Source organism: Salvelinus sp. IW2-2015, linkage group LG4q.2 (genome assembly GCF_002910315.2).
Source record: "Salvelinus sp. IW2-2015 linkage group LG4q.2, ASM291031v2, whole genome shotgun sequence".
NCBI lineage: Eukaryota > Metazoa > Chordata > Actinopteri > Salmoniformes > Salmonidae > Salvelinus > Salvelinus sp. IW2-2015.
Window position 1 is genome coordinate 10779465 of NC_036843.1, and position 20642 is coordinate 10800106.

At 43.1% G+C, this 20642-nt stretch overlaps 1 protein-coding gene across 1 annotated transcript; it reads left to right on the forward strand.

The window, feature by feature from the left end:
• The first annotated feature begins 8788 nt into the window (after nucleotides 1-8788).
• LOC111963027 (ectonucleoside triphosphate diphosphohydrolase 5-like) lies at nucleotides 8789-20401 on the forward strand. Its single transcript, XM_023986248.2, has 13 exons — nucleotides 8789-9342; nucleotides 9817-9896; nucleotides 10206-10349; nucleotides 10731-10806; nucleotides 11409-11444; nucleotides 14830-14918; nucleotides 15017-15096; nucleotides 15890-15951; nucleotides 16140-16241; nucleotides 17028-17171; nucleotides 17374-17430; nucleotides 18518-18633; nucleotides 18735-20401. The coding sequence occupies exons 1-13, from the start codon at nucleotides 9048-9050 to the stop codon at nucleotides 18816-18818; spliced, it is 1365 nt and encodes a 454-aa protein (XP_023842016.1). The 5' UTR covers nucleotides 8789-9047; the 3' UTR covers nucleotides 18819-20401.
• Nucleotides 20402-20642: the final 241 nt, after the last annotated feature.

The window sequence follows — 20642 nt, forward strand, 5'->3', positions numbered from 1 at the left end:
ATACTCGCCAATCTACCAGTACTGGACTGTCTCTCCACTACAACGCCGGTTTCCTGCCGTAATCCCTGGACCACTACTTCTGACCTTCACAGCTAGCTAGTGGCAAACTTCCCTGCCACGAAGCTAGCACCAGTTAGCCGTGAGCCAGGCGCATCTCCCGGCTAGCAAACTAAATTCTACAATACCTCTTTCGCCATCTGGCTTGGATCCTCTGTCGACACGGCACCCCGCCGCACCACCACGACTGGTCTGCCGACGAATACTTCATCCGCTGTGCCTTCAACCGGCCTCCGTCGGAGCAGACGCTCCCACTAGCCCCGGGCTACTAACTTTAAACGCTGTGTCGCCCGCGTGCTAGCGTAGTGGCGACTACTCTGCGGCTTCCCTGTTCCATCTACTGCTGCCCCCTGGACACTATGATCACTTGGCTACATAGCTGATGCCTGCTGGACTGTCCATTAATCACGGTACTCCATTCTGTTGTTTAAAAAAAACATCTGTCGGCCCCAGCCGCGAACTCAGGCTCTGGGTGTAGTTAATCCGACCCTCTCTGCGTAGTCATCGCCATTTTACCTGTTGTTGTTGTGTTAGCTGATTAGCTGTTGTCTCACCTGTTGTCTTAGCTAGCTCTCCCAATCAATACCTGCGATTACTTTATGCCTCGCTGTATGTCTCTCTCAAATGTCAATATGCCTTGTATACTGTTGTTCAGGTTAGTTATCATTGTTTTAGTTTACAATGGAGCCCCTAGTTCCACTCTTCATACCCCTGACACCTCCTTTGTCCCACCTCCCACACATGCGGTGACCTCACCCATTATAACCAGCATGTCCAGAGATACAATCTTTCTTATCATCACCCGGTGACTGGGCTTACCTCCGTTGTACCCGCACCCCACCATACCCCTGTCTGCACATTATGCCCWGAATCTATTCTACCACGCCCAGAAATCTGCTCCTTTTATCCTTTGTCCCCAACGCTCAAGGCGACCAGTTTTGATAGTTTTTAGCCGCACCCTCATCCTACTCCTCCTCTGTTCCTCGGGTGATGTGAAGGTAAACCCAGGCCCTGCATGTCCCCAGGCACCCTCATTTGTTGACTTCTGTGATCGAAAAAGCCTTGGTTTCATGCATGTTAACATCAGAAGCCTCTTCCCTAAGTTTGTTTTACTCACTGCTTTAGCACACTCTGCCAACCCTGATGTCCTTGCCGTGTCTGAATCCTGGCTTAGGAAGGCCACCAAAAATTCTGAGATTCCATACCCAACTATAACATTTTCCGCCAAGATAGAACTGCCAAAGGGGGAGGAGTTGCAATCTACTGCAGAGATAGCCTGCAAAGTAATGTCATACTTTCCAGGTCCATTTCCAAACAGTTCGAACTTCTAATTTTAAAAATGAATCTCTCCAGAAATAAGTCTCTCACTGTTGCCGCCTGCTACCGACCCCCCTCATCTCCCAGCTGTGCCCTGGACACCATCTGTGAATTGATCGCTCCCCATCTAGCTTCAGAGTTTGTTCTGTTAGGTGACCTAAACTGGGATATGCTTAACACCCCGGCAGTCCTACAATCTAAGCTAGATGCCCTCAATCTCACACAAATCATCAAGGAACCCTCTAGGTACAACCCTAAATCCGTAAACATGGGCACCCTCATAGACATTATCCTGACCAACTTGCCCTCCAAATACACCTCTGCTGTCTTCAATCAGGATCTCAGCGATCACTGCCTCATTGCCTGTATCCGCTACGGGTCCGCGGTCAAACGACCACCCCTCATCACTGTCAAACGCTCCCTAAAACACTTCTGCGAGCAGGCCTTTCTAATTGACCTGGCCCGGGTATCCTGGAAGGATATTGACCTCATCCCGTCAGTTGAGGATGCCTGGTCCTTCTTTAAAAGTAACTTCCTCACCATCTTAGTAAGCATGCCCCGTTCAAAAAATGCAGAACTAAGAACAGATATAGCCCTTGGTTCACTCCAGACCTGACTTCCCTCGACCAGCACAAAAACATCCTGTGGCGGACTGCAATAGAATCGAATAGTCCCCGCGATATGCAACTGTTCAGGGAAGTCAGGAACCAATACACACAGTCAGTCAGGAAATTTGCATCCTGTAGCTCTAACTCCAAAAGTTCTGGGACACTGTAAAGTCCATGGAGAACAAGAGCACCTCCTCCCAGCTGCCCACTGGACTAGGCTAGGTAACACGGTCACCACCGATAAATCCATGATAATCTAAAACTTCAACAAGCATTTCTCAACGGCTGGCCATGCCCTTCCACCTGGCTACTCCAACCTCGGCCAACAGCTTCGCCCCCCCCCCCCCCCCACCCCTATTACCAGCCTGTTCAACCTCTCTTTCATATCGTCTGAGATCCCCAAGGATTGGAAAGCTGCCGCGATCATCCCTCTTCAAAGGGGGGAGACAACCTGGACCCAAACTGTTACAGACCTATATCCATCCTGCCCTGCCTATCTAAGGTCTTCGAAAGCCAAGTTAATAAACAGATCACTGACCATCTCGAATCCCACCGTACCTTCTCTGCTGTGCACTCCGGTTTCCGAGCCGGTCACAGGGGTGCACCTCAGCCACGCTCAAGGTACTAAACGATATAACCGCCATCGATAAAAGACAGTACTGTGCAGCCGTCTTCATCGACCTGGCCAAGGCTTTCGCCTCTGTCAATCACCATATTCTTATCGGCAGACTCAGTAGCCTCGGTTTTTCTGATGACTTGCCTTGCCTGGTTCACCAAACTACTTGCAGACAGAGTTCAGTGTGTCAAATCGGAGGCATGTTTGTCCGGTCCTCTGGCAGTCTATGGGGGTACCACAGGTTCAATTCTCGGGCCGACTCTTTTCTCTGTATACATCAATGATTGTTGCTCTTGCTGCGGGCGATTCCCTGATCCCCTCTACGCAGACGACACCATTCTGTATACTTCTGGCCTTCCTTGGACACTGTGCTATCTAACCTACAAACGAGCTTCAATGCCAGGGTCCAGAGTAACGCCGAGGTCCTTCACAGTTTTATTTGAGACGACTGTACAACCATCAAGATTAATTGTCAGATTCAACAGAAGATCTCTTTGTTCTTGGAACCTAGAACAAACATCTCTGTTTTGTCCGAGTTTAAAAGTAGAAAGTTTGCAGCCATCCACTTCCTTATGTCTGAAACACAGGCTTCTAGCGAGGGCAATTTTGGGGCTTCACCATGTTTCATTGAAATGTACAGCTGTGTGTCATCCGCGTAGCAGTGAAAGTTAACATTGTTTTTCGAATGACATCCCCAAGAGGTAAATATATAGTGAAAACATAAGTGGTCCTAAAACGGAACCTTGAGGAACACCAACATTTACAGTTGATTTGTCAGAGGACAAACCATTCACAGAGACAAATTGATATCTTTCCGGACAGATAAGATCTAAACCAGGCCAGAACTTGTCCATGTAGACATTTGGGTTTCCAATCTCTCCAAAAGAATGTGGGTGATCGATGGTATCAAAAGCAGCACTAAGGTCTAGGAGCACGAGGACAGATGCAGAGCCTGGTCTGACGCCATTAAAAGGTCATTTACCACCTTCACAAGTGCAGTCTCAGTGCTATGATGGGGTCTAAAACCAGACGGAAGCATTTCGTATACATTGTTTGTCTTCAGGAAGGCAGTGAGATGCTGCGCAACAGCTTTCAAACAATTTAAAGAGGAACGGAAGATTGATATAGGCCGATAGTTTTTTATATTTTCCGGGTCAAGGTTTGGCTTTTTCAAGAGAGGCTTTATTACTGCCACTTTTAGTGAGTTTGGTACACATCCGGTGAATAGAGAGCCGTTTATTATGTTCAACATAGGAGGGCCAAACACAGGAAGCAGCTCTTTCAGTAGTTTAGTTGGAATAGGGTCCAGTATGCAGCTTGAAGGTTTAGAGGCCATGATTATTTTCATCACTGTGTTAAGAGATATAGTACTAAAACACTTGAGTGTCTCCCTTGATCCTAGGTCCTGGCAGAGTTGTGCAGACTCAGGAATATGCAGATTTAAAGAGGAGTACATAATTTGCTTTCTAATGATCATGATCTTTTCCTGAAAGAATTTATTACTGCTGAAGTGAAAGCCATCCTCTGTTGGGGAATGCTGCTTTTTAGTTAGCTTTGCGACAGTATCAAAAATAAATGTAGTATTGTTCTTATTTTCCTCAATTAAGTTGGAAAATAGGATGATCGAGCAGCAGTGAGGGCTCTTCGATACTGCACGGTACTGTCTTTCCAAGCTAGTCGGAAGACTTCCAGTTTAGTGTGGTGCCATTTCCGATCCAATTTTCTGGACGCTTGCTTCAGAGCTCGGGTATTTTCTGTATACCAGGGAGCTAGTTTCTTATGACAAATGTTTTTAGTTTTTAGGGGTGCAACTGCATCTAGGGTATTGCGCAAGGTTAAATTGAGTTCCTCAGTTAGGTGGTTAACTGATTTTTGTCCTCTGACGTCCTTGGGTAGGCAGAGGGAGTCTGGAAGGTTATCAAGGAATCTTTGGGTTGTCTGAGAATTTATAGCACGACTTTTGATGCTCCTTGGTTGAGGTCTGAGCAAATTATTTGTTGCGATTGCAAACGTAATAAAATGGTGGTCCGATAGTCCAGGGTTATGAGGAAAAACATTAAGATCCACAACATTTATTCCATGGGACAAAACTAGGTCCAGAGTATGACTGTGGCAGTGAGTAGGTCCAGAGACATGTTGGACAAAATCCACTGAGTCGATGATGGCTCCGAAAGCCTTTTGCAGTGGGTCTGTGGACTTTTCCATGTGAATATTAAAGTCACCAAAAATTTGAATATTATCTGCTATGACTACAAGGTCCAATACGAATTCAGGGAACTCAGTGAGGAACGCTGTATATGGCCCAGGAGGCCTGTAAACAGTAGCTATAAAAAGTGATTGAGTAGYCTGCATAGATTTCATGACTAGAAGCTCAAAAGATAAAAACGTCTTTTTTTTTTTGTAAATTGAAATTTGCTATCGTAAATGTTAGCAACACCTCCGCCTTTGCGGGATGCACGGGGGATATGGTCACTAGTGTAACCAGGAGGTGAGGCCTCATTTAACACAGTAAATTCATCAGGCTTAAGCCATGTTTCAGTCAGGCCAATCACATCAAGATTATGATCAGTGATTAGTTCATTGACTATAACTGCCTTTGAAGTGAGGGATCTAACATTAAGTAGCCCTATTTTGAGATGTGAGGTATCACGATCTCTTTCAATAATGGCAGGAATGGAGGAGGTCTTTATTCTAGTGAGATTGCTAAGGCTAACACCGCCATGTTTAGTTTTGCCCAACCTAGGTCGAGGCACAGGCACGGTCTCAATGGGGATAGCTGAGCTGACTACACTGACTGTGCTAGTGGCAGACCCCTGGCCTGCACCCTATTTCATTGTGGAGCTAGGGGACTTAGAGCCCTGTCTATGTTCCTAGATAAGATGAGATCACCCCTCCAGCTAGGATGGAGTCCATCACTCCTCAACAGGCCAGGCTTGGTCCTGTTTGTGGGTGAGTCCCAGAAAGAGGGCCAATTATCTACAAATTCTATCTTTTGGTAGGGGCAGAAAACAGTTTTCAACCAGCGATTGAGTTGTGAGACTCTGCTGTAGAGSTCATCACTCCCCCTAACTGGGAGGGGGCCAGAGACAATTACTCGATGCCGACACATGTTTCTAGCTGATTTACACGCTGAAGCTATGTTGCGCTTGGTGACCTCTGACTGTTTCATCCTAACATCGTTGGTGCCGACGTGGATAACAATATCCCTATACTCTCTACACTCGGCAGTTTTAGCTTTTTAGCCAGCACCATCTTCAGATTAGCCTTAACGTTGGTAGCCCTGCCCCCTGGTAAACCGTGTATGATCGCTGGATGATTCGTTTTAAGTCTAATACTGCGGGTAATGGAGTCGCCAATGACTAGGGTTTTCAATTTGTGAGAGCTAATGGTGGGAGCCTTCGGCGTCTCAGACCCCGTAACGGGAGGAGTAGAGACCAGAGAAGGCTCGGCCTCTGACTCCGACTCGCTGCTCAATGGGGAGAACCGGTTGAAAGTTTCTGTCGGCTGAATGAGCGACACCGGTTGAGCAATCCTACAGCATTTCCCTCCAGAAGCCATGAGAAAGTTGTCCGGCTGCGGGGACCGTGCGAGGGGATTTATACTAATGTTACTATCTGTACTTACTGGTGGCACAGACGCGGTTTCATCCTTTCCTACACTGAATTTACCCTTGCCTAACGATTGCGTCTGAAGCTGGGCATGCAGCACAGCTATCCTCGCCGTAAGGCGATCGTTCTCCTGTATATTATGAGTACAGCGACTGCAATTAGAAGGCATCATGTTAATGTTACTACTTAGCNTGCAGCACAGCTATCCTCGCCGTAAGGCGATCGTTCTCCTGTATATTATGAGTACAGCGACTGCAATTAGAAGGCATCATGTTAATGTTACTACTTAGCTTCGGCTGTTGGAAGTCCTGATGAACCATGTCCAGATAAAACGTCCGGAGTGAAAAAGTTGAATGAAAAAAAGTTGAGTGAGGGAAAAACGAAAAACATAAACGGTAATTAAAAAGTAAAAACCGTAAAGTTGTCAGGTAGCAAAGTAAGGTTGGCAACAAAACGCACAGCAGCACGTAAACATGTCTGCAAGTTGTCACAACATAACTGATTTGTCTCAAACCCATTAAGAAGGAAAGAAATTCCACAAATTCACTTTTAACAAGGCACTCCTGTTAATTGAAATGCATTCCAGGTGACTACATCATGAAGCTGGTTGAGAGAATGCCAAGAGTGTGCAAAGCTGTCATCAAGGCAAAGGGTGGCTACTTTGAAGAATCTAAAATCTGTTTTGATTTGTTTAACACTTTTTTGGTTACTACATGATTCCATATGTGCTATTTCATAGTTTTGATATCATCACTAATATTCTACAATGTAAAAAATTGTCTAAATAGAAAAACCCTTGAATGAGTAGGTTTTGTCCAAACTTTTGACTGGTAATGTATATATTTCCACACACTGGAATAATACTGTGAAATTGTGAAAATTATGATGCCCTTTTAGTGTAGCTGTTTTGAAAAGACTGCCTGAAATTTCAGCCTGTTTTAGTGGGATGGAGTTTTGGCCTTCCATAGTGACATCACCATGCGGTGAATGAGTTAATAAACCAATAAAGAGTTACAAACCTCTGCCAATAACAGCAAATGTTCCGTTTTTCCCTCCCCCACTGAATTTTTTTTCTTTGCTAAGAAGCTATTTTGTTTGTTTTCAGTTAAAATTGTCAAAAATAATCACAGTAAGGTACTTAATTGTTACACAGAAATTATTTAATATTGAGATAAAACAGCTGCATTGGACCTTTAAATTGACACAAAGTCAATGAGAGGTCCTGCACATGCATGCTTTGATAGGGGAAATGGACCATAATGGTGAACCACAGGATTGGAAAAAAGTAGCCACAGTATTTAGACAAAAAGGAAGGAGGAAAGAAAGTGCAATATTTTTAGTCCAAATTACAGTGTTAGAACAGTGCGCTGCGCAGCGGAGTGTCCTGGGATTGGAATGGCATGCTAGTGCCAAGCCCCATCCTTTCCTCATGCCCTCTCTGTGGACCTTCTCTCTGCCCTTCTCAAGTCCTGCTGCAGGACCGCTGGCCGCCCCCATTCCGGCTTAATCACACCCCCTCAGCTGAGCTGGGTGACACATGCCACCACAGTTTGTGCTTCACTCACCCTGTGTGTGACTGTGTGGTGAACCTGTTAGCAGGAGCAGAGTTGGGTGATACCAGTTCAGCAAGTCTGCAGTCTCTAGAAATATACAAATTCTACCTGTTTCAGCCCTGTCTTTGTTTACTGTTGCTGCAGCTTCTCATGGGGACTGAGTGAAGGAAATCCCACTCTGGTGCAAAGCTAAGTTCATATGAGGTCTCTGAGTTAGCAGGGCCTCTTTGCTGAGCTGCAGAAGTACATTGTTATTGCCTCCCTCCCTCCTAAAAACCAGAAACTCTGAACATTACAGTACATTAGAATATTTTTGCTGATAGACTGGTTAAAGACACCTTGCCAACCACCCAGCTAAAACTGAAAACAGCTACTCATGCTTTTCATGGTTTCGCCTGTGAAACGTGCCTTTAAATATTCTTTCCTAGGAAAGCTTGTGGTTAGCACAGGGATGAGTGGGAGTGAGATTATTGCTGTCCTTCTTTCAGCATTTATGCCAGTTGGAGTGCAAGTTGCATCAGCACATCTCTTGTGAAAGGTTGGTTGGGTTTAAAGGTCTGCAGCATATGTTTTTATGTGGTAATTTTCACACATGTCATTATTGGTTCGGAATGTGATACACACAAAAAATGACTTGTACATATCCAGAGAAAGGTGTATTGCCTGTCTTGCCTTGGGCTGTCAGGTTACTACCTACTACCTGACAGCCCAAGTCAAGACGGGCAATACAAGAAATTAAGACGAATATGAGTAATAGGCTACTTGTGCAGGGAAGGAACTGTAGTAATCGACAAGCTTGCCTGTAAGTCTTAATTGAATACACCAATAAAATGTAAAATGTATTTTAAAATGTATTTTAAGACAATTGCTTCAAATTTCTACAAGCCAGTCATTTTGATGTCTTGATATATCCTCTTTCTTCACTTAGGGGGATTTTTGGCTCCAGTTTGCCCACGAAAGATGAAGAGAGAGAAAAATAATTGCTGCTGGTAAGCAGATAGTCAGTATCCAACTCTTTCAGAAGGGGGACTCTTGAAGGAACCTAGATGGAACGCAACAGGATTGGTGGATGACCTGTCATGGTGTGGCCCAGCGCCAAGACCTTATGTCTTTATATACTGTTAACAGATGACCAGACAGTCCTGAATGTGCATTGCTACCCACACTGTCTCTGCCTCTCCGGTTGTCTCTCATCACCTCTGCAAGCTGCTGCCACTGCATTTTGTGCTGCTCCTCTGAAGAAGACTATCTTGAATAAAGCACAGTTTGACTCTTGTAAAAAAAAAAGATGGCTCTTCAGATGCTTCTCCTGACAGTAATGTCCATGTCGGTTCTGGCTTGGAACTTCCAAGCGGAGGCAACCTACCATCCCCGCCAGACAGTCCACCACGAACACTCTGCTAACATGGAAAACCTCCTGCCCGAAAACCTCCTGCTCGAAGTCGTGCCCAAAGTCTTGCCTGAGGTCTTGCTTGAGGTCTCCCATCCTGTCAACCTCAGCCGCACTTTCTATGGGATCATGTTCGATGCTGGGAGCACAGGCACCCGGATCCACATCTACACATTTATCCAGAAAGACCCAGGTGAGTGTTTTCTCTCTCTTTTTCTGTGTATCTCATTCAGTATCTCTCAGCCTTAGCTTAGTCCCAGGAGCCAATAGGGGTTTACATTCAGCTGTCTCCCAGAGAGTATATGTTTGCTGTTGGGTCATTCGCTCTGTGGTGTAAAGACGAACATGTGCCGTCAGCATGGGGAGAGAGCAATCATGGGCAAGACCGAACCAAGAGGCAGCTGAGTTGTAGTTTTAATCATCTGTTAGTGTGGCCGAAATCCCTAAAAACGAACCTCTAATAATGGACTTTGATATGCTGTTTTTGTATTTACTTTACTTTAAACATCAGTGATTGTAAAGCCTAGCAATGGAGTGATTGAGGCAACAAAGCAAATTTCAAAGCACACATTAATGCAGAAGAGTTCTGTTATTTCACACATTTCATATATTTATATCTTGTTTGAAAATTGAATGCATTCTCCCCATCTACTTTTTGTCTTTTTAGTTGAGCTGCCAGTTCTGGACAATGAGATGTATCATGCGGTGAAGCCTGGTCTGTCTGCCTATAAAGATAAGCCTGAAGAGGTATGTATCATGTCTATCATTTTCTCATTTAGGCTTTGCGATGTAGACCATGTAATTACATGAACTGATTCTGCTGAAGCTGTCACTAAGTCTGATCTTTACTGTCTTGGGATCTACATCTTAAAAACCAGACGATGTGAAGTCCTATGTGGACAAACATATCAACCCTTTAATCAACTGAATACGTTAATGCCGGTATATACTTCATTCACTGTTGAAATATCTATATCAGCCCTTTTGGTCACGGCTGTGATTTGAGTGTTCCAGTGGAGACCCTGCTCATCTGTTAATGCCTTTTATCCCATTCAGGGTGGGAACACGATCAGAGCACTGCTGAAGGTGGCCAAGAAGACGGTGCCAGAGGATGAGTGGAAGCAGACCCCGGTGGTCCTGAAAGCCACAGCCGGGCTCCGCCTCCTGCCCGAGGAGAAGGCTAATGCTCTGCTGGATGAGGTGAGGCACGTTTTCTCTCCCCTCAGTTAGTTTGGCACAGGGATGACCCGTCCTGCCAAGGATCGGGACATGAAACTGCTAAGTGCTTACAAGTGTTCTTGAAAAACTGTGGGGGAAAGTCTACCCACTTCGAGGTGGCAATCACTGTGCAAAAAACTGCTGTTTTGGGGTTGTCTGGAGTAGTGGAATATGTCATTTGAATTATTAAATTAGTGCGGCTACTCTAGCCATGCTTGTGGTTTTGCATTCCGTCATTCTCAGACAAATGTGCCTCATAACAATTCCTGAGTCTTGAGATAAGTATCTATTTTTATTTTCTTATTGTCTTTATTCAGCATGATCTTTATTAATATGCACTGTCATCATAAATTGTCTCCGTAGGTTCGGGAAGTCTTTGACGAGTCCCCCTTCTTTGTACCGAACAACAGTGTCTCCATAATGAATGGAACAAATGAAGGTATGTCACTTTGTTGGTGCCACAAACATTTGTCTTACATTTTCTTTTATGGTACTGTGGTATTGTGGGTATGTTGGTAAAGAGGAAAACTGTAGAAATTGCTTAGATTAGCTAAACGCTGCAGTATTGTCAAACCAGGTGGTTGGTATCTCCCAACACTGTCCTCGTAACATGTGTTTATAAGAGCTCTATCGCTACCTCATAGAGCAATTAAATAACCTTGTCTGGGTTGTCCTTCCCACACTCAATATTAAGTGATCCTCCACATCACTCATTAAGACACCCGCACCAACTCCTGTTTCATCAGATGTGCAATTCATTAGCCTCACTTTATGAGAGCCATAACATGAGCTCTGAGACAGTAGTAATGACCTGGGTTGGTCTATCCATGTCAGACAAATATTGCTAATGTAACAGCTGCTAAATGAATGAAAACTAGTATAACCTCCAATATCTTAACTGACAGTCTCTGAACTGCATGTGTTCAAATGGCAATATGTATCAGTAACTTCCAACAACACGATTACAAAGGCAACAATTGCATATGATTTGGCTCGAGTGAATGTTTTACTCATACACTCTCCATCTACTCTCTCTTGTAGGAGTCCTGGCCTGGGTAACAGTGAACTTTTTGACAGGTAAGACATTGCTCATGTTTTGTTAAGGTGGTGTTAATGGTCAGGGGGGTCATTTCTGAGGTTTAAACACTGTACACAGTTGCAGAGCAGTGAAAGTCTCCTGTCTGACTGTCTTGAATGTTGGCCACCATCTGGTCACGATGGGATGCAAAATTCCCTCACTTTTTACACAGAGTTAGTGTAACATTTATTTTAAAACCTATCCTATGCCCAAAATGATAGCCGCCGTGTTAAACAAATCTAAATATATTTTAGATTCTTCAAGGTAGCCAGCCTTTGTCTTGATGACAGCTTTGCACACTCTTGGCATTCTCTCAACCAGCTTCATGAGGTAGTCACCTGGAATGCATTTTAATTAACAGGTGTGCCTTGTTAAAAGTAAATTTGTGGAATTTCTTTCCTTCTTAATGCGTTTGAGCCAATCAGTTGTGTTGTGACAAAGTAGGGATGGTATACAGAAGATAGCACTATTTGGTAAAAGACCAAGTCCATATTATGGCAAGACCAGCTCAAATAAGCAAAGAGAAACGACAGTACATCATTACTTTAAGACATGGTCAGTCAATGCGGAAAATTTCAAGAACTTTGAAAGTTTGCAGTCACAAAAACCATCAAGCGCTATAATGAAACTTGCGCTTATGAGGACCGCCACAGGAAAGGAAGACTCAGAGTTACCTCTGCTGCAGAGGATAAGTTCATTAGAGTTTCCAGCGTCAGAAATTGCAGCCCAAATACATCTTTCACAGAGTTCAAGTAACAGATACATCTCAACATCAACTGTTCAGAGGTGACTGCGTGAATCAGGCCTTCATGGTTGAATTGCTGCAAAGAAACCACTACTAAAGGACACCAACAAGAAGAACAGACTTGCTGGGGCCAAGAAACACGAGCAATGGACATTAGACCAGTGTAAATCTGTCTTTTGGTCTGATGAGTCCAAATTTGAGATTTTTGGTTCCAACCGTCGTGTCTTTGTGAGACACAGAGTAGGTGAACGGATGATCTCCGCATGTGTGGTTCCCACCATGAAGCATGGTGGAGGAGGTGTGATGGTTCGTTGCTGGTGACACTGTCTTTATTTATTTAGAATTCAAGGCACACTTAACCATCATGGCTACCACAGCATTCTGCAGCGACACGCCATCCCATCTGGTTTGCGCTTAGTGGGACTATAATTTGTTTTTCAACAGGACAATGACCCAACACACAGGCTGTGTAAGGGCTATTTGATCAAGAAGGAGAGTGATGGAGTGCTGCATCAGATGACCTGGCCTCCACAATCACCCGACTTTAACCCAATTGAGATGGTTTGTGATGAGTTGGACTGCAGAGGGAAGGAAAAGCAGCCAACAAGTGCTCAGCATATGTGGGAACTCCTACAAGACTGTTGGAAAAGCATTCCAGGTGATGCTGGTTGAGAGAATGCCAAGAGTGCGCAAAGCTGTCAAGGCAAAAGGTGGCTACAAATATAAAAAAAAGAACACTTTTTTGGTTACTACATGATTCCATATGTGTTATTTCATAGTTTTCATGTGTTCACTATTTTTCTACAATGTAGAAAATCATAAAAATAAAGAAAAACCCTTGAATGAGTAGGTGTGTCCAAACTTTTGACTGGTACTGTATACAGTTGAAGTCGGAAGTTGACATACACTTAGGTTGGAGTCATTAAAACTAGTTTTCAACCACTCCACACATTTCTTGTTAACAAACTATAGTTTTTGCAGGTCGGTTAGGACATCTACTTTGTGCATGACACAAGTAATGTTTCCAACAATTTTTTACAGACAGATTATTTCACTTATAATTCACTGTATCACAATTCCAGTGGGTCAGAAGTTTACATACACTAAGTTGACTGTGTCTTTTTAAACAGCTTGGAAAATTCCAGAAAATTATGTAATGGCTTTAGAAGCTTCTGTTAGGCTAATTGACATCATTTGAGTCAATTGGAGGTGTACCTGTGGATGTATTTCAAGGCCTACCTTCAAACTCAGTGCCTCTTTGCTTGACATCATGGGAAAATAAAAAGAAATCAGCCAAGACCTCAGAAAAAACATTGTAGACCTCCACAAGTATGGTTCATCCTTGGGAGCAATTTCTAAATGCCTGAAGGTACCATGTTCATCTGTACAAACAATAGGACGCAAGTATAAACACCATGGGACCACACAACCGTCATACCGCTCAGGAAGGAGACGCGTTCTGTCCCCTAGAGATTAGCGTATTTGGTGCGAAAAGTGCAAATCAATCCCAGAACAACAGCAAAGGACCTTGTACAAGGTACAAAAGTATCTATATCCACAGTAAGACGAGTCCTATATCGACATAACCTGAAAGCCCGCTCAGCAAGGAAGAAGCCAGACTACGGTTTGCAACTACACATGGGGACAAAGATGGTACTTTTTGGAGAACTGTCCTCTGGTCTGATGAAACAAAAATACAACTGTTTGGCCATAATGATCATCGTTATGTTTAGAGGAATAATGGGGAGGCTTGCAAGCTGAAGAACACCATCCCAACCGTGAAGCACGGGGGTGGCAGCATCATGTTGTGGGGGTGCTTTGCTGCAGGAGGGTCTGGTGCACTTCACCAAATAGATGGCATCATGAGGAGGAAAATTATGTGGATATATTGAAGCAACATCTCAAGACATTAGTCCGGAAGTTAAAGCTTGGTCGCAAATGGGTCTTCCAAATGGACAATGGCTTAAGGCAAAATGGCTTAAGGACAACAAAGTCAAGGTATTGGAGTGGCCATCACAAAGCCCTGCCTCAATCCCATAGAAAATTTGTGGGCAGAACTGAAAAAGCGTGTGCGAGCAAGGATGCCTACAAACCTGACTCAGTTACACCAGCTCTGTCAGGAGGAATGGGCCAAAATTCACCCAACTTATTGTGGGAAGCTCGTGGAAGGCTACCCGAAACGTTTGACCCAAGTTAAACAATTTAAAGGCAATGCTACCAAATAGTAATTGAGTGTATGTAAACTTCTGATCCACTGGGAATGTGATGAAAGAAATTAAAGCTGAAATAAATCATTCTCTATGCTATTATTCACATTCTTAAAATAAAGGGGTGATCCTAACTGACCTAAGACAGGGAATTTTTACTAGGATTAAATGTCAGGAATTGTGGAAAACTGAGTTTAAATGTATTTGGCTATGGTGTATGTAAACCTCCGACTTCAACTGTATCTATTAGAATGCCTGTCTTTGTCTCAAGCGGGTGGTTGGAAAATGAATGAATTCTAAATGCAGTATGTGGTCAATGTACAGTACCTGTATGTTCTACTTTCTGTTTATAATGTTGATGATGAATAGCATCCTGTCTATAGTTTTCTATTTCCAATTCTATGTGTTTGACTTTCCATCTGTTTGCTTTAGGTCACTTGTATGCCAAAACCAGGAAGACAGTGGGGATCCTGGACTTGGGTGGAGGATCTACCCAGATCACTTTCCTTCCAAAATCAAAGGTAAATGTTCAACTGAACTCCACTGATGTTTTATGAAGATTTAGATAACCATTGCTATTTAATTAGACATTACTCAACCCCTCTCTCTGTACCCATAGAAAACAGTTTTCACTGCCCCAGCCAGTTACATTGCCAACATCAACATGTTCAACCACACTCTACAACTCTATACTCACAGGTGAGTAAACAAGCATTGGTGCAGCATTTATAGTACAGATCTTCATTTTGTAGGAAATTAATCATGCTGTAACAGGAAATGTGAATTATTATGTGGATTATAATTCATGGAAATATTTGTAGGGGTTGATACATTTTTCGAAAAAGGAAAATCAAGTCGGAAATTTCAAAGTGGAAATTACAAACTTCAGAAGCCTTTTTAAAACTCAAACACACTACAAGTTGTACATTTTCCTTTTGCCCCCAGAACAGCCTCAATTTGTTGGAGCATGGACTCTACAAGGTGTCAAGCGTTCCACAGGGATGCTGGCCCATGTTGACTCCAACATGTTGACACTGTTGTGTCAAGTTGGCGGGATGCCATTTGGGTGGACCATTCTTGATACACACAGGAAACTGTTGAGCGTGAAAAACCCAGCAACGTTGCGGTTCTTGACACACCGTTGCGCTTGGCACCTACTACCACACCCCGTTCAAAGGCACTTAAATATTTTTTCTTGACCATTCACCCTCTTAATGGCACACATACACAATCCGTGCCTCAAATGTCTCAAAGCTTAAAAATCCTTCTTTAACCTGTCTCCTCCCCTTCATCTACACTGATTGAAGTGGACTTAACAAGTGACATCAATAAGGGATCATAGCTTTCACCTGGAATCACCTACGTCATGGAAAGAGCACGTGTTCTTAATGTTTTGTATACTCATTGTATATCATGGCATGCAATGAAAATAGCATACTCACAATACCTTGGCATTGTCATGAATGTATTCTGAATATCTGTCCTCATTCAGCTACCTTGGAAATGGACTTGTAGCGGCTCGATTGGCAACTCTTGGGGCTTTGGGGGCTGATGGTAATTTGAATTGTCATACAGTATTTGCTTAGATATTCAAGCTAGGCAACTGCAGTCATCTGTTCAGGCTGGATAAATACATTTGTATAATGCTGCAAGACACACTAGATTTCTATAAATCAGACACACTATTTAACTGTCATCCTCGTTGGGGACAATGCAATAACCAATCTGGTTTACTCTTTCAGGTCTGGATTGGAAAGTTTTCACAAGTTCCTGTCTACCCAAGAAATTCAGAGAGGACTGGACTTTTGGTGGAATCACCTACAAAGTTAGTGGAATTCCTGACGGTAAGCACAAGATAAAACATACACTTTCGATAATATTAAATTTTTTATAATCCTCGAAACTAGAAATAAATTGTTCAGTCTCAGAGCGCAATGTTAGAGTTTAGTTCAGTCTGAGTTGAGAACATTTTCCCACTGGACAGTGCAGAATGCATGTTTTGTCATTCTTTCTCTCTGCATGCAGACTTTAAACAGTTATAATAGAGCAAACCTTGTGTTTAAATGAGAGGAAAATTGTGAGTTAACTCCGCAAATAATGCAACACTCCCATACCACGGTCATGTAGACAAAAGATACTGGGTTAGTCCCCGAGCTGTAATTTTTTCTGTGTAAGGAGAGGCTTGATGTTGACCGCTTACAATTATGTGGTAAAAATAGATAACCCAACAGGCGTGTGCTAGTCTTGTCAGCACTTGGTTTCCCCGGTTGTAACCAACAAACCAATCCCAGGGTGCTGTGAAAGTATCCTTTTGGGGTTTTTCTAGTGTAGAGCCCTGGAGAGCCCATAGCCTCAACCCCATTTTGATCTCATAAAGAGGCTCCGGGTTCTCCCAGTGCATTGCACCACAAGCATGCAGCAAACTCAGTTATTTTACTCTCATTTAAAAATAAACCTTTTATCGTTGGTGCCAATTTAAAATTATTCGGACTTGTTAACAATTGACTTGAGTGTTATGTTGTCATGAAGCTGACGTAACTCTATACTTTTATGATACTTGCCTTGAAGATTCAGTAGAGTTTGTGATAGATACTAATGATTATTTTGATGTTATCTGTGTGTGTCTCCAGGCTATGCAGGTTACAAGCTGTGTTACTATGAGGTGATGAGGGTGGTGAAAGGCATCGTGCACCAGCCGTTTGAGGTGAAGGGCAGCAGCATCTTCTATGCCTTCTCCTACTACTTTGACAGAGCTGTGGAGTCAGGCCTCATCGGTGAGTAGACACAGACCAGATACAAAACCACCATTCAGAAAGCATCCAGTTAAACCTCATAATGATATGAAAGGAATAAAGTAAAAAAATGAATAAAATGTTTAGTTATTTTCTCCTCATATACATTTAACTGTAGTTTTTAGGATTTGCTTGGAAAACTGAAATGACAGATGAGAATAAGTATAAATGTTTTGTTTTCCAGATGGCAGTCGCGGTGGTATGGTAGAAGTCAGGGATTTCAAGAAGAGAGCCAAAGAAGGTGAGTGCTAGGCTTTTCCCCTCAGAAACATGTTGACTATATTGATGCAGTACACAGTGTACAAACAAGAAATGTTGGTGCTTATTTGCATGTTAGACTCAACAATCTCACGGGCCTTACAAAACATCAGTTCCTCACCACAAAATCCTGCTGTAAAAATACACGCTGTTCTACCTCACACAAACACTCAACCTTGTTTGTGCCCAAACATCTTGGCACTACTGTAACCGAACCTGGAACATTGGCACTTTCGTCTGCCATTTCCAATATAACCAAGGACCATCAGATGAAATGTCTGATTCATAACTATTCTCAGAGCATTAACAAATATGTTGATATTTGACATACACATTGACATTTAGCTACTTAACACATTTACAGTAATCTGATGTGGAAAGTGCTCTGGCACGTTAGATTGACATATAGCCTGGGTAAATCTGTTAGAGCGCGTGGCACAATAAATGCCTGTGCTAGATTTACAGCTAGCAGGAACAAGTTGGTGTGTTATGTAAAGTCTGTTTGCATTGCGAAAACAGTCATATGGCCTTGATGAACACGTCAGGCGTTGGGCAGGTCGTCAGGTGTTGGGCAGGTTGGCAGGCAGTTGACCTGGGCAGCTGTGAGCTCTCTCTCTCGTACCTGACAGCCACACAACACCAACCTGACCTGGAGGCTGAGCCTGAGAGAGAGACACTGTGTACAGCTAGTCTGTTGGCTCTGCCACCCATCCCCAGAATCACCAACATGTGCAGACCCTCAGCACTTGACTCTTCTCACACCCCCTTTCTCAGTCAGCTAAACAAACAAAATAAACCAAACAAGATGACCAGCTTTCTATTATGTGGTGTACAGGTTAGAGGTTGTCTGCTGCTTGACCCCACATGAGACATGATACAAGATGTCTCAAAATATGCCCACGCGTGCTGTCGTCATAAAACTCAGCATTAGCAGGACAGAACTATGTTACTGTTAAGTAAATACTTGTTAAATATCCACCAAATAAGGTGAATACATAATATTTATATCACAGTGCTCTCTGCCCTTTGTGATTTGTTGTTAATGTAGTGCCTACCTGATTTGTTTTCAGTGTGCAACAAGATGACCAAGTACCGTCCCATCAGTCCCTTCCTCTGCATGGATATGACATATATCACCTGCCTGTTGAAGGAGGGCTTTGGCTTCAAGGACAACACAATGCTGCAGGTGAGACAGGAACAGGTCACTGGGCACAAAGGTAGGGGACAGGCACCAAGACGTTAATAAGTCAAAACTTAACAAACATCGTTTTTTGTTCTGCTCCACAGCTCGCCAAGAAGGTGAACAACGTTGAGACAAGTTGGGCCTTGGGAGCTACATTCGATCACTTCAACAACCTCAACATCCACTAAGGGCAGCTATCCTAACTGTCTGCAGGCACTGAGAGGGACAGCCTGTTACTTGGGGCATCTCCTCTGCCACCGACCCCTGACTAGCCCCTCCCTCCTGCTCAGCAGCACTGCCANCAGCACTGCCACGCTCCTCCAGCCTACCCCTCCCCTCCCTCCCTCCCTCCCTCCCTCAGCAATCTCCTGCAAATAATCCAAGAACTGTTGACAAAGAAATCACTATATTTTTTATAAGGACAGCTATTTCTACTGTATGTTTCATCCATAATTAGTGAGTTGACTTTATTTTTGTAAAGCAAGCGTTTATATATACGCTTTCTTCGGGGTGTCTGACCTGAAATGCAGTCTTATTTGGCTACCTTTGAGTGTGTAGAGTATTTAAAAGCAATGCGACTAGTAAGGTATTTAGAGAACTTTGGTCATGGAGTGCACTGTAAAGTACAGTGGAATATTTGAAAAAATTGGTTGCAGGAATGACAGTGGGGATCCTGGACTTGGGTGGAGATCCAAAAGGTAAATGTTAAACTGCAACTCATTCTATCTGGAAATGTGTTTCCAGTACATTCTACTGTAGGACAAGTGAATAAGACATTTTCCCTCACAAGGCTTATAACAATAGATGGTTGAAATGACTTAGCCAAAGCTTTCCCCCTCATACTTTGCACAGAACACTTTAACTGCAGATACTGTATTGGAGATCTGTTGCTTGGATGTTGTCTACAGAGTTGTACATATCCATCCATGTTAAAGGGAGGTGTCCAATTTGAAACAACTCAGGAGGCAAGTAAAGCTCAGAGGGGGGAGACGATAGTGTTCTCACTGAGTAAGTCTTGCATTTGATACATGAATACTATTGTATATATGGTGTTAATGTTTAAAAGTGCTGCCTTGGTAGATGTGCGGCCTTGCGTAGGATGGCCAGTTGTGTTGAATCAGAGTGAGTGACTTGTGTTTCTGACTGTTGGTGAACTCTGTGTTATTTGTGTTGTCTACGGTGGCGCACTAAATTATCATTGTTCGATCAACCGTGTACAGGACCGTCAGAGGTTTAGCTTGTTGCTGTATTCAGCAACCAGTCATAATGTTATTATTAGAGCGTCTAAGCATGTCAGGTATATCAAAGACCTTCAACCCATTAATCTTTCATTTGTAGGGATATAGCTCTTGGTGCAAGACACACATAATGCTTAATACTGTTTGTAATTTTCTTGTGAACTGTACAAATATTTAAAATGCTGTTGCAATCTGTACAAAATTTAACTTTGCTGTATTACTGCTCCTCGTGCAATCATAGCCGCTATCTGTCCAGTAGCAAACATGTCCAATAACTACTGCTGTATATAACACTACAAAGTAAACCTGTATTAGTAAAATACTTACCAGTCTAACTGCTTTGACTTTGCAGATGAAAACTTTCTTTCTGCTGCATAATGTTCACTATGTTTTAAGGTGAACTGTTTGACAGATCATGTCAATATTTTATGAAAACCTGGTGCAAGTAAAATGTGTGTATACATTATACATGTATGTTTCAATAAAATACTAAAAGTGTATTTGATGTATTTGTTTTCCCTAACATGTTCAGTCTTTAAACAGCCCAATATACAGTGTACAAAACATTAAGAACACCTTCCTAATATTGAGTTGAACACCCCTTTTGCCCCTAGAACAGCCTCAATTCATCAGGACTTTGTGTTGAAATTGTTCAACAGGGATGCTGGCCCATGTTGACTCCAATGCGTCCCACAGTTGTGTCAAGTTGACTGGATGTCCTTTGGGTGGTGGACCGTTCTTAATAAACACAGGAAACACCCAGCAGTGTTGCAG

What these genes read in the sequence shown, in the direction of transcription:
- LOC111963027 (XM_023986248.2), top strand. Translation starts at nt 9,048, where the DNA reads ATGGCTCTTCAGATGCTTCTCCTGACAGTAATGTCCATGTCGGTTCTG. An exon ending in ATAAAGATAAGCCTGAAGAG is followed by an intron (nt 9,897 to 10,205) that starts GTATGTATCATG and finishes TATCCCATTCAG; the next exon opens with GGTGGGAACACGATCAGAGC. An exon ending in CAAGAAGAGAGCCAAAGAAG is followed by an intron (nt 17,431 to 18,517) that starts GTGAGTGCTAGG and finishes ATTTGTTTTCAG; the next exon opens with TGTGCAACAAGATGACCAAG.